At 38.0% G+C, this 14,226-nt stretch overlaps 1 protein-coding gene across 28 annotated transcripts in view; it reads right to left on the minus strand.

Moving 5' to 3' along the window:
- SEC31A (SEC31 homolog A, COPII coat complex component) overlaps positions 1-14,226 on the minus strand; it is an 80,810-nt gene continuing 66,584 nt past the window's right edge. For 20 of the 28 annotated variants that reach the window (XM_003923961.3, XM_074396368.1, XM_010334744.3 and 17 more), the window contains 5 exons: positions 9,687-9,745; positions 8,040-8,303; positions 5,546-5,665; positions 2,360-2,431; positions 1-595 (listed from right to left, as the gene is read on the minus strand). In XM_003923961.3, coding sequence (XP_003924010.1) covers positions 416-595; positions 2,360-2,431; positions 5,546-5,665; positions 8,040-8,303; positions 9,687-9,745 — 695 coding nt within the window. In that variant the 3' untranslated portion in view covers positions 1-415. Of the gene's footprint in view, positions 596-2,359; positions 2,432-5,545; positions 5,666-8,039; positions 8,304-9,686; positions 9,746-11,900; positions 11,940-14,226 lie in introns of all 28 variants that reach the window. The other 8 variants (XM_010334743.3, XM_010334741.3, XM_010334739.3 and 5 more) reach the window with 1 other exon arrangement.

Below are 14,226 nucleotides of genomic sequence, written 5' to 3' on the forward strand. Positions count from 1 at the left end.
TAGGATTACACACTTTAATCTGATTGACATGGAGGAAGTAGGGAGGACATGAAAGAAATTTAGTTTTAGCTCTGCTTTATGTATAACCAGATGCTCCTTTTCTAAAAAGTATATTGAGGTTTTAGAAAACACATTTATCAGAATACTTCCGGAAACCATACTATGTGTAATCCAGGAAATACACTATTTGCAGAATAGGAAAATCATCACTGGCAACAAAAGATTAAAACAAAAATAAAGCACCAGGGTTCTGAGCAGTTCTAAGGTTAAGTATATCTGCAGAAATAGTGTAAATGCTCTTGACTGGCTGCTACGAAACATGCTAACGAGGACTGGTCCATGTCTTACAATTTTTTTTTCTTTAACATGTTTCTTTGGAAAAATGGCAATATTGAGTGGAAGAGAAGCTGTCTTTTTAGACACCCAGCTTATTGGCCTGGGTGAGAACAACTTTGAGAACGGGCATGAAAGCAGAGGTCTCACTGAAGTTGCTGGTGCTAACTATGTGGGTATGCATGGTCAATCCTTCTGAGTAGTTTCGAGTTTCAATGCTCCTTGCAATGTTGTGTAAACCACTGGTGATTGTTGGTGAAAGCTGAAACAAAGATAGAACCAAGAGAAAGAATTAAATTAAGAGAGAATTTCCCATGAGATCCTCCACAAACATTAAACCCAGATATGTAAGCAGAATTTGAAACAAACATTATAAAAATGTATAAATCATTTAACATTTCTAGTAATCGTTTCTTGAACCAAGCAATAGTTATCAGGTAGAACCATGACAAAATGATTTACACAAAGAAGTTATCTATGAATTATACACGTATAAGCCACGTATTTTCTTATAGAAAAGCAGCCCGATTTCCTTTCCAAACTAAAATGCTAATGTCTCTCTCCACTTAAGAGAGCCTCAGACCTTTAAAAAAGTCTCCTATGCACATAAAGGAGATTAAAGATTCTCAATCATAATATTTCAAAATAAGGGCCCAAATTTACTAACCTTAACTGCTTTTTATAATCGAGTCATCTCTTAAAACTATAAAACCTGTAATTTTTTGCTATGTCATTACTTGGCATAGGTGTCCATACTTTACAGAAGATTTTATTTTGATTTATTTTATTTTTTGAAATGAAGTCTTGCTCTGTCACCTGGGCTGGAGTGCAGTGGCATGATCTCGGCTCATTGAAACCTCTGCCTCCCAAGTTCAAGCGATTCTCCGGCCTCCTGAGTAGCTGGGTCTACAGGTGTGCACCACCATGCCCAGCTAATTTTTGTATTTTTAGTAGAGACACAGTTTCACCTGTTGGCCAGGCTGGACTCAAACTCCTGACTTCAGGTGATCTGCCCATCTCAGCCTCCCAAAGTGCTGGGATTACAGGTGTGAACCACCACGCCTGGCCTATTTTGATCTCATTTTTAAAAGTTTTAATATACATTCATCTAGATGTATTTGCTAATTGTATCTTTTTTTGGGGGGAGATGGGGTCTTGCTATGTTGCCCAGGCTGGTCTCAAACTCTTGGGCTCCAGTGATCCTCCCATATCAGCCTCCTAAGCAGCTGGGATTACAGGTGTGTCCCACTGTGCCCAGCGAAAAGACTTTACTTTGGATTGGTCCAAGGACCACATTACTTCCACTGTTACATCAATTTTCTTTAGTTTGATTCTTATTGGAAAAGTGGTTATTTTCATCTGATGAACTGGGTGTGGGGAATGGGATACAGGAATGCTGAAATGGGAACAATAAAAAGAAAGTCCCACTTCTTTTTTCCTCTCCTAGTGCTTTCATTTATAAAACAAGACAATTTTAGAGAGGAAATGGTGAGATGGGAATAAGAGAACAAACACAGTGAGCTGACTCCTTTTTCCTGGCTATCTTCATGGTTGCAGTATATTACCCTGTTCATCTTGTGGCTACATTTTGCTTTGCTTTTGTATAATGGCTATCCTAAAATAAAAGGATCAAGAGTCTTAGACTATGAGAAAGATTATAGATTTAGTCCCTGGAAAACAGAGTATCTGCCTACTCTTTGATTTCTTAATACTGGGCCATATTAAAGGAACAGCAGAAGGTCAGTTACCTTATGGTCAACACAGGCCAGTTTGTATATATACTCTGTTACAAGAAAGGTTAAAATTTATCTCTCACCCCACACACTCAAACTCACACCTACACACACAGCCATATCCCCTTATCCCCAATGAGCAGTATTTATGATTCAGACACAGCAAAGCCCATTCTCTAACTGTCATGACAACTTTGCCCCAAGCATACTAAACGGGAGTGCTGATAAGACACCTGTTTTACTAGTAACTAGGAATAAATGGTTATCATAAATCCTTTTCCTCCAAAACTTACTGTCTGTTCCCTAAGTTTATCATACAGAAACTCCAAACGTTTGCTGGCATCATCTAGCTTCCTCCTGGTTTGCTGCAGGAAAGAAAAAGCAGATGTTATACTGGAACATTAACTTTTATTGTAAGAACTTGCCCTATTTCATTGCACTAAACCTTATACTTAAGATGTTGAATTGGGCCGGGCGCGGTGGCTCAAGCCTGTAATCCCAGCACTTTGGGAGGCCGAGGCGGGTGGATCACAAGGTCGAGAGATCGAGACCATCCTGGTCAACATGGTGAAACCCCGTCTCTACTAAAAATACAAAAAATTAGCTGGGCACGGTGGTGCGTGCCTGTAATCCCAGCTACTCGGGAGGCTGAGGCAGGAGAATTGCCTGAACCCAGGAGGCGGAGGTTGCGGTGAGCCGAGATCGCGCCATTGCACTCCAGCCTGGGTAACAAGAGCGAAACTCCGTCTCAAAAAAAAAAAAAAAAAAAAAAAAAAAAAAGATGTTGAATGGCTTCATTTTATAAAGAAATGGAGACACCTACAACTAAGAAACTTGAACAGTGAACAGAGATCCATCATCTATCAAGGGTGGTGGTGGGAGGAGAGTGGGATGAGGAGAGGATGAGACTTCCTTCCAGTGTATGAAACGGAATACTGATTGGATTTCATGGGAACTACACACTCACTTGATAAGGTATACATGCATGTTTGCTTGCACTATATTCACAAGCATCAGGAGGCAGCAGTGGGTCAGTGTAGCACAGAAAAGAAGGGCTAAGTACAGTTATTGAAGATTATGGGCACTAGAAGGCAAACATATAGGTGAACTGTGGAACCTTGTTTTAACCTTTCAAAAATACTACTTGAACACTTAGTTACATTTGTTTAATCCTGCCTTTCTCTAAGCCTTTAAAGCATCAAGAAAAAAAGGAAGCTATCTTTTGGCAACTAAAGATTACTGAGGGAAGTAGTGAAACACATTATTAAGCCTTTTTTCCCCTCTCTACTGTAGTACTGTAAGTATAGTCAACGAAACTATTCTAAAACTAAAACTAACAGTTTTAAAATTACAACATGAGTAACTTAATGATCTACATTACATCACAGACTTATGTTAGTTCAATATTTATTGACTGCTTACTATGTGCTATACCACGGACAAAGTTTTGTATGTCATGCAGCTCATATCCCAGCAGGTGAGAAAAAATACTAAATGAACAATATATTGCATGTCAGATGGTGATAACTGCTATGAAGAAAAGTTAATAGGGGGAAGGGGGCTAAACATGTTGGGAATTGTGGGTAGTAAAGAAAGTCCCTGATGGCTAATGTGACATTTGACCAGAGGCCTTGAACTTGGGAGGAAACAAACAATGCAGACATGTGGAGGAAGAGTTCCACGCAGAAGGAGCAGCAAGTATAAAGTCCCTGATGCTGAAGTGCTCTTGGTGTGTTCAAGGAAGGAATACCAGTGTGCTTCAAGAAGAGAAAGAAAGAGACAGGCCATCAAGAATGCTACATATCAAGTGGTGTGGCAATTGTGCGCTGTTTAGACATGAAGTGAAAATATGATAAATCCATGCTATAAAAACTAATACAACTATTGACTAAAATAAACTTTTGTGGAAAGGAATCCTTATAATCCTTGCTCAAAGTTAACCTTATCTATCTACAAATAGGAGCTCTACCCCAAGGGGGCGTGGGCAGCCGGGCAGGTTATTAGAACTTCTTCCCCAACTAATTACAGGAATTACAGGAACATTTTGTTTTTTGTGGTTCTCTCCTACCCAGAGCTCCTGGGTATCCAGGAGGAAGAGAGTATCATGACCAAGAGAAGGGTAAATTAAAAAAATGTATTGAGTTGGGCCATGTATTATGTGTCTTCCCAACCTCTCTATACTGACTCACGCCTGAAGAATTGGCATTTTGTCATTCTTATTCAGATGCTTCCATGTTTGAATGACTATGGCCTGTCTATTTAGGAGTATGCATAGGGGCTAGGATGCATCTGGTTATCAGCTTGTCCACTCTCTTGTTTCCACCTTGGTCTTTCCATTGCTCCCAGAATGTCAGGCACTAAGGTTTATGTTAACTGCTTTCCTGACACTTTCAGTACAGAGAATGGCTTTCCACAAAGCCACTGATCAGCAGAAGACTGCACATATTAATACTCAGTGTCTGATGAACAATAAGAAGTTGTTTTTTCATGCAGACAAGTAGCCGATGATTAAATAAATATATTCAATATGTGCTGGTAGAAAATGAAATTTCACTTAAGACTGGCTTTGTAGAACTTTTGTCATTGCAATACATGGGTATCCTAAGTAAACTAAGTAAACTCAGTTGCTTTAAATATAAATATGCCTATGATACCTAAAACATTTAACTATCTTTAATATCTCTGCAAAGCTTTAGAAGGTATCTATCTACTTTTAACAGTTTCAATATAAGCTCGAAGGAAATCCCAAATGTGAGTTCGTGCATAGCACCATTATGTTCTATTTATGTGCCAAATACAGTTTTGTTGATGAGATGCAGTATAGCTTGACGGTTGAGAGCATGAATTCTGGAGCCAGACTGTCTGGGTTTGAATGCTGGCTCTGACCTTAAGTGTTACTTAACTGCTCTTTGCCTTAATTTTCTCAACTGTAAAATAAAAATGACAAATCTATCTGCCATGGGTTATTGTGAAGATTAAGTACATTTATATATTTAAAAAATATATTTCTATATATAATGCAAACTATATAAGTGCTAGCTTTATTACTTTTGTACAAACTTTTTAGAAATATACTTTGTAGGACTTTAAGCAATAATTATAGAAGAACTCCATAAAGGATTATTTTATTTTATTTATTTATTTTGAGATGAAATCTCTCCATCATCCAGGTTGGAGTGCAGTGGCATGATCTTGGCTTATTATAACCTCTGCCTTCCGGATTTAAGCAATTCTTCTGCCTCAGCCTCCCAAGTAGCCGGGACTACAGGTGTACTCTACCACACCTGGCTAATTTTTTGTACTTTTAGTAGAGAGAGGGTTTTGCTATATTGGCCAGGATGGTTTTGAACTCCAGGGCTTCAAGTGATTCTCCTGCTTCAGCCTCCCAAAGTGCTGGGATTACAGGCATGAACTGCCACGCCTGCCCAAGGATTCTTTTAATTAAGCAAAATATGATTTAAAAAAATACGTATACATACAGGGTCTGTGGCTGAAGAAAGGCAGCGCTGAATAAGATCCTCAAATGTGGTCTTTAGAATGAGGTGCTCATCTGGAATAGGTTTCTTGGTAATTTTTTCTGTTGGCAAAGACTGCACATGCTGGAAGAAACACATCAAAAAATGATCAGAAATGACCAGAAGGTACCTTATATATACAATCCTGAATTTATGTGATAAACAGAAACAACAGCCTTGTAGACAGACCTATTCAAAATCAAATTAAAATGTAATGTGTGAAATCACTTAGGATAAGTAAAAATAAAAACCAGGTATCTAGTACAAAGTGTAGAAGCTTCTCCTAAAGTTTGGATTTTCATATGCAGGACTGGATACAAAGTAGTTGATTGATTAGGTAACATATCTTGGTCAAAATTGTATGTAACTTATGGAAAATAAATACGTGCTGGCAGAATAAAAACAAGGCATTGGAAAACACACTTGGCTGATTAGAATGGTGCTTGCTCTGCTTGTTGGCTCAATTTCATGTATCCTGGCATTCTTCTATTCTTTGTTTTACCCTTAGAGGTTGTTAACTGGGCTGTGATCAAAACTGCAAGATTAAGCCAAAGAAGAGAAGACATCCGATGCTGCTGAGTATACAGATGAAAGAACAAAGAAGAAATGTTTAAGTTTTATTAGTTTATTCTTTCACTCATTCAAAAAATATTAGGCAACTATGTACAGGCACTGGCTATGTACTACTGGTGAGCCAATACAGAAATGACCTCAGCTCTCAGGGAGTTTACAGGCTAATGGAAGAGGCACAGTTTAAAAACATCATATAATGTATGTAAGATAGCACGTGTAGTACGTTAACACTTAGTGGAACCAAAAGATGCTATAACTGGGATTTGACTGAAGGGAAGGGAAGGCTCTCTTCAGGAAATTTTACTGGAAGGACAAAAAGGAGTTGAACAGTTAAGTGAGAAAAAAAGAGCATCCCAGACAAAAGGAATAACTTGTACAAAAGAAGGATCATGGTACAAGGGAGCTAAAAGAAGGCCAATATAGCTGGAGCAGAGAGAGAACAACGAGTATGAGCTGAGACCTTCCAGACAATGCTGAATGTTTTGGTCTTCATCCTGAGAGCCATGGGAAGATGTAATGTTTTAGGCAAAGAGGAAAAAAGGCCATATTAGAGATGGATCAAAGTAGCTATGAGCAGACCAATTAGGATTAGGCAGACCAATTCCTGCACTGATGAAGATTAGAGATGAAGGTAGTATGGACCAGAGTAGAAATGTGGAGAAGAAAGGATCCAAAAAATATTCCGGAGTAATATCAACAAGATTTGGGAAGACAGATTTAAAACAGAAGTTAAAGGGAAAAGTGTATAAAGATGATCTCCAGGTTTTTGCCTGGATTCCACAGAAAAGATTATGGTGCCACTCACTAAAAATAGGAAACAATGAAAGATTACTAAGTTTCACTGGAGGAAGTATGAATTAGGTTTTGGACATGCTGAGGTTGAAGTGCCTCCAAGACAGCGAAGTAGGCAGGCAGCTGGGTATATGGCCTGGCTGAACAGTGGAACACTGTGTATCTCTCTCTTTTGATGGTAACTAAGGTTCAGGTCTAGGTGAGTACAGCATGAGAACCTAGGTCTAAACAAAGAAAAGTGGCTGAGGAGCTTCCCAAAATAACATAGGCTTGTAATCATTTTTTTTAAAACAAAGCTCTGTAATTTAATTTTTATTTTTTCAGAAAGAACCATGTCTTCTCATCTTTGTCAGAATGTTTTTATAATGCAACTTTTAATGTTTAAAAATTCCTTAGACATATCATCTCTAAACAGTAACACATACTCTTGTGACAAGATATATAATCTTTATAAATTCAACTTCAATGAGTCAAAGACAGAAACAGACAGTAGAACTAGTTTTTTACTTGGGCAGGAGTTTGTTTCATCTTTTTATATTGAACTTTGGTCTAAGCTCTTTAGTTTTCATGAACAGATCAAAATACTTAACTCTATGTCTAAGTGTGTTATACAGAAATGTGTTAGATTTTTCGACATGCAGGACTTTGCCAACTGGCTGTCTGTGTGTGAGTAAAATGTTTATCTGAAGATAAAGATGTATTAGTAGCTTTTCTACATATACATAAAAATATATAACTCACTACATTTTTATTTTCTATTTTAAAGAGAAAAATCTTTGGAAACAGCTTTTGCTTAGCAAACTCAAATGCAGAGATGATTCATCTGACTTTAAATTATGGCTATTGACTAAGCCAACTTATAGTAAACAAACACTCTCAAATGTATAACCTTCTTCTAGAGAAGTTTGTATATGGCCATGTAGTTGAAAAATAATACACATATATGATCAATCTTAAAACAAAAGTTACTATTTTTTGTTTAGATTATCTAGATATTTAGTAATAATCATGTAATCATAAAAGTTAACATAGTAAAGAAAATATACTGAAACACAGCCATCTTCCCATTCTGCTTCTACAGATTTACTGTTACCTGGAAGGTATTTCCAATAGGAGCCCCTGGGGCACCTTCAATATTGGGCTTTGAAAAAGATGGTGGCATGCCTGTTTGACCAAGAGGTTGCTGTATGCCATGGAAGGGCTGGCCACCTGGAAGATGTGGCTGTGGGAATGAAGACTGGCTTGACAGTGGTACTGGAGCTGAAGGCTGTTGCTGCAGCATCTGTGACTGAGGGTCACCCAGCGGGTTCATGATTGGTGATGTGATGGGGACAGGAGGCATGAAGTTTTCAGGCATCTGTTAAAAGATGGAAATAAAAGACACCAAGAGTAAGAATAAAAAGGATAGCAACATTTCCTCAGCTTAAAATAAGGGAGTTAGGATATATTATGGCTACACTAATTTTTTAATAGTAGAATACTTTTTCAAATGAAATTTTATGCAGAATAAAAAGAGTAAAATATAAAAATAGAGCTGATTGGCCAGGCTCACACATGTAATCCCAGCACTTTGGGAGGCCGAGGCAGGCAAATCATAAGGTCAAGAGATCAAGACCATCCTGGTCAACATGGTGAAACCCCGTCTCTACTAAAAATACAAAAATTAGCTGGGTGTGGTGGCATGCATCTGTAGTCCCAGCTATTTGGGAGGCTGAGGCAGGAGAATCGCTTGAACCTTGGAAGTGGAGGTTGCAGTGAGCTGAGATCGTGCCACGGCACTCCAGCCTGGTGACAGAGCAAGACTCTGTCTCAAAAGGAAAAAAAAAAACACAGCTGATTTGGCTAAGAGGGGTAGAGAGCTCAAACCTGGAACTTCTTTGTCTCCCTTTGCCCTCCTATACTTACCCCCAATAAAAGGGAGTTAAAACCATGGCATTTTTGAAAGAGGGTATCAGGTCTGGAGAACTATATGTAGCAATACTGGAATCAGAGGTGCCAAGTATGTATGTGCGTGTGTGTGCACATGTGTTTAGTATGATCAGAATGTAATACCTAAGTAGACATTATTTGGCAATCCTATCACACTAAAAGTACTAAATTAAGATTCTGATTAATACTAACCCAACTTTTGGGATTCTTTCCTCATTTAATGTCTCCTAATTTCATATTATGGCCTCTCATTAGTATATTTGGGGACGGTCACTAGGAAATTTTTTAAAAGTTGAAAATGGCATGGGTAGAAAAAAAGCGTCTGATTTTGTACTCTAACAGCTCTTAAGAGTTACTGAGATCTGAACAATGCTCAGCTACAAGGCGACTTCATTTATACTATATGTGACAGAAAAAGTCCAAAATTTAATTGCCAAATTCATGATGACTAGTAGAACCCAAAGACCAAAGTAACTCCTAAAAAAAAAAAAAAAAAAAAAAAAAAGCAACCCTGAAGCCTGAAATTTCCTACTTTTTGAAGAAGCCTATGGGGAATTTATATCTAGATGCCTTCTAAAAGGGCTTTAATTTATATCACCATCATCAGAACAAGGTTTTGATGATACTGTTTTCTATTTCCTTTCCTTCCCTCCATAAATTAGAAGATGCGTGTTGAAATACACTTTAAATATAACACTCAGTCAGTTTCGCCTTTAAAAGGATCAGTGAAGTATAGTGTGTTTCAAGTGGCTACATGGTGTAGGTCATTGTGACATCTGTAGGTCATTGGATGGACATCTTTTTCTAGTACCTTTTTCTTCTTGGGTACTCTGTTCAAAGCTGGAGGGTCATTCCAACCATTCTGAGGACCTATAACAGATAAGAGAGAACGTTTTCCTTCAGAATCCTGAAAGGAAAAAAATAAAACTGAATCCATCACCTAATACTTCAAAATTTTGCCTTAACCCTGAGATAACTGCCACAAAGGTTTTACCAGCCGAGTGTGGGGATCACCATGTAGCCCTGGATTCTCACTCTCACACCTCTTAATAGGAACAAGGTCTTCACTTGGTAGGCAAGATATCTTGACACTGTTTCCATTTAAAGTGAAAGAGCTGTGCTAAATTTAGGATGGTGAAGTTTTTATTTACACTGGTGTATATAACCTTCAAAGATCAGTTTACTATTCTCTCCTAATAATGAAAATACAAACTCTGCTAAAAAAAAAAAAAAAGACTTCTGATATATTCAACATATATTAAAAAAAAGAATAAAATTAGCAATCTCCTATTTGCCAAGAGGGCAATTCAACATAAGCAAATCATCTATTCTAAACATGGTAAAAATACGTTAAGAAAAAAAACAGACTCCAATTACGTAGCACTAGTAATTTTTAAAATCATTTTTGCCTTGGGAATTACTTATAAGCAAAGTAAAAAAGGGTAAGCAAATATCTGTGCTAAGATTTTTAATACCATAAAAAAATTCCCAGGCTGATAGAAATTATAAAATTAAAATACTACCAACTATAGTAAATCTCCTCTTAAAAAACACACACATACGAACAAACCAACCAAAAAACCATGTTATTTCGAAGTGAAAAAATGAACAACAGTAGCACAACTTAAGCACTTTAATGCCAGTATCTTTAAAGAAAAAAGGAATACAATATGCTGGAAATAAGACAATATATATATTTTGAAACGGAGTCTAGCTCTGTCTCCCAGGCTGGAGTGCAGTGGCAAGAACTTGGCTCACTGCAACCTCCGCCTCCTGGGTTCAAGCAATTCTCCTGCTTCAGCCTACTGAGTAGCTGGAACTACAGGCGTGCACCATCACACCCGGCGAATTTTTATATTTTTAGTAGAGATGGGGTTTCACCATGTTGGCCAGGCTGGTCTTGAACTCCCAACTTCAGGTGATCCACCCACCTTGGCCTCCCAAAGTGTTGGGATTACAGGCATGAGCCACTGTGCTCAGCCAAGACAGAATAATTTCTAAATCACAATTAATTCTTTTACATTTCACTAAATGTGAGTTTTGATAACCTCTATAAGAAATACTTGCTAAAGAAATTTTTGTTTATGTACATGTGTAAAGACAAAAAATTACCTTTCCAATAAACATTTTTTCAATATTTTAATTTGTACTTGTTTAACTGATATACATAATATTAAGTCATAAGAAAACTGTTTAGCAAACAAAAGTCACAGAAACTTTAAAAAATACAGATTTTTGCCTAACCACCAGCATTTACTTGTCTTGATTTTAAAAGAGAAGTCAGGCCAGGTGCAGTGGCTCATTCCTGTAATCCCAACACTTTGGGAGGCCAAGGCAGGTGGATCACTTGAGGTCAGGAGTTTGAGACCAGCCTGGCCAACATGGTGAAACCCTGTCTCTACTAAAAATATAAAAATTAGCTGGATGTGGTGGTACACGCCTGTAGTCCCAGCTACTCAGGAAGCTGAGGCAGGAGAACTGCTTGAACCTGGGAGACGGAGATTGCAGTGAACCAAGATTGTGTCACTGCACTTCAGCCTGGACGACAGTGCAAGATTCTGTCTAAAAAAAATAAAATAAAATAAAAACAGAATTAACTTCTTATACATTTTCTAGGAGACAGAAAGTCAGGTATGGCTCAAAACAGTTAAGAGTTAACCACAAAATATTAAATGATATGCTGCTTTCTGATTAACAAATTCTTAAATTTCTGGTTCTCCATCAATTATTTAATCATTCAAATATTTGCACTTTCTAGTCTTACCAGTGGCTTAAGACAGTCTTGGCATAGTTTTTTCTTTATGTCTATATAAAACAGCCTTGATAACAAAGCTACTTGTCAAATCACATAAATTCAATCAGTTCCAAAATTTAATTCAATTATGAAGCCAAATAAAAAGATGATCCTGATCAGATTTAGAGTATCATCATCTTTGAGGTTGACATGCATTATTTTTAATGTCTACTCATTAATTGTGTTCAATCATTCAAAGATTTCCAAAGGTATATTTTACAACCAATTCACCTTCCAACACAGGTGCCTGGTCTTGGATAGACAGGTTTTCTGTAGATAAAATGTAAAAATTACTTAACAGTACTACCGAAGACATTTTAAAGTCTACTGATTTTATAATTGTTTCTTCTTCCTTCATTAATCCCCAAAAAGTGTAAATTAATTTTATAAGAGAACAAAACTTATTTTTTTCCTATTCTTTTTTTTTTTTGAGACGGAGTTTCACTCGTGTTGCCCAGGCTGGAGTGCAATGGCACGATCTTGGCTCACCACAACCTCCGCCTCGCAGGTTCAAGCAATTCTCCTGCCTCAGCCTCCCGAGTAGCTGGGATTACGGGCATGCGCCACCATGCTTGGCTAATTTTGTATTTTTTTTCAGTAGAGATGGTGTTTCTCCATGTTGATCAGGCTGGTCTCAAACTCCCGTCCTCAGGTGAACCACTCGCCTCGGCCTCCCAGAGTGCTGGGATTATAGGCGTGAGCCACCGTGCCCAGCCACAAAACTTAGTTTTTAACCAAGTCCTGTGAAATGTCTTATTAAGAAAGTAACCAGTTTGTTTGACCGAGTGAATTCATTTAAGTTGTTAGATCCAATTAACTCTTAAACATCATTATTTTCTTACTGTGCTATCTTTTATTTTTTTTTTTTTGAGTCAGAGTTTTGCTCTTTGTTCCCCAGGCTAGAGTACAGTGGTGTGATCTTGGCTCACTACAACCTCTGCCTCCAGGGTTCAAGCGATTCTCCTGTTTCAACCTCCCAAGTAGCTGGAATTATAGGTGCTCCCCACCACACCCAGCTAATTTTTATATTTTTAGTAGAGATAGGGTTTCACCATGTTGGCCAGACTGGTCTCAAACTCCTGACCTCAGGTCATCCGCCAGCTTCGGCCTCCCAAAGTGCTGGAATTACAGGCATGAGCTACTGCACCAGGCCTATGCTGTATCTTTTTAAAGAGAAAATTGTATCCTTTTGTATTTAAAATAACAATGTTTCCCTAATTGTTTGCATGCATTGTTTTTCTACTATTTGACTAATAAAGCTCAGAAATATATATCACTGAGGGGACAGCACTTTCTAACATATTCACCTAATGTGTCTATTTTGGTATTGTTCAAAGCTGTGAATCCGAATCAGCTGTGGATCTTGTTAAACCGCAGATTCTAATTCATTCGGTATAGTGATAGAACCTGGAGAAACTGTAATTTCTGGGGCCACACTGTGCATATAAATGAGAATAGGCCCAGCAAATAATGTAACAACCTCATACGGTCTTTTCTGTAAGAATATACGGATTTGCGGACTCAGCATAAGTCTCCCAGAAATCACTACTTCTTATGGGAAACCAAAGTTTCTAGCAGAGGAGAAGAGAAAATCAGGCTGACACCTAACATAGCAATTCCAATTGTCAAATATTTAGGGTCGGGCCAGGCCCAGTCTCAAATCCCAGGTATGCAGTGTTAGTGTGTCACAGACATTTAACTTATGTGGATTCAACGATCGTCAGTTGATGAGGGAGGGAGGAAACAAGAATATAGTAATTAAAATTGTGAGTTCATTCTGCGATTAAATAGGCAGTAAAAGAAAAGAAAAAATATATAGTGAGTTCAATTTTGTTTGAATTCTACTCAAGAAGCATGTCCCAGGGACACTGTGAGGCAGGAGAAATAATCCCATATTTTGAATTCTCATTGTGTGGAGTGCAATTCTGTTTACTGACAGATGTTTTTCATACAATATATAAATGCAAGCCAACTTTTTCATCTAGGGTTTAACTGTAAAAAGGATCAAGGATAATTGACTGTAAGTGATTTTCTATTTTTACCTTGAATGATGACTTTACAACCTACCTCTCCATGTGAGATATGACTCCATAACACTACAGTTCATAAATGTCTGGTGAGTCACCGTGTGTGCATTACCATGGAGGACTGACCTGATTCCCAACTACTAAGGCACTCTCTATCACCAGACTTCAGCTTCTGGCTGAGGGAGCCAATATATTACAAACCTAAAAGTATTGGAAATACTTTGGGCTTGACCCTTTAGTCAGGTCAAAATAACATGCTCTCTTCCCCTGCCTCATGAGAGGAAGATGCAGATCAGGACTGCTTTTAAGCTCTGGGTGTTAAAGCTGGGAGGGTATCCAGACTTCACCAACTATGAGAAGCACACAAAAGTCTGTGGAACTATTTTCTTATGTCCCCTTAGTAAAAGGACACCAAAGTCACAATAAAATCAAATTCAAAGTTAGAGGTAAAACAGAACAGAATCAGAACCCACAAGTCTCTCAGGAGGAACAGTCAGTTGGCTAGCCTGAATAAGTTAAAGCGGGGGTGG

The sequence above is a fragment of the Saimiri boliviensis genome, chromosome 3 (genome assembly GCF_048565385.1).
Source record: "Saimiri boliviensis isolate mSaiBol1 chromosome 3, mSaiBol1.pri, whole genome shotgun sequence".
Lineage (NCBI taxonomy): Eukaryota > Metazoa > Chordata > Mammalia > Primates > Cebidae > Saimiri > Saimiri boliviensis.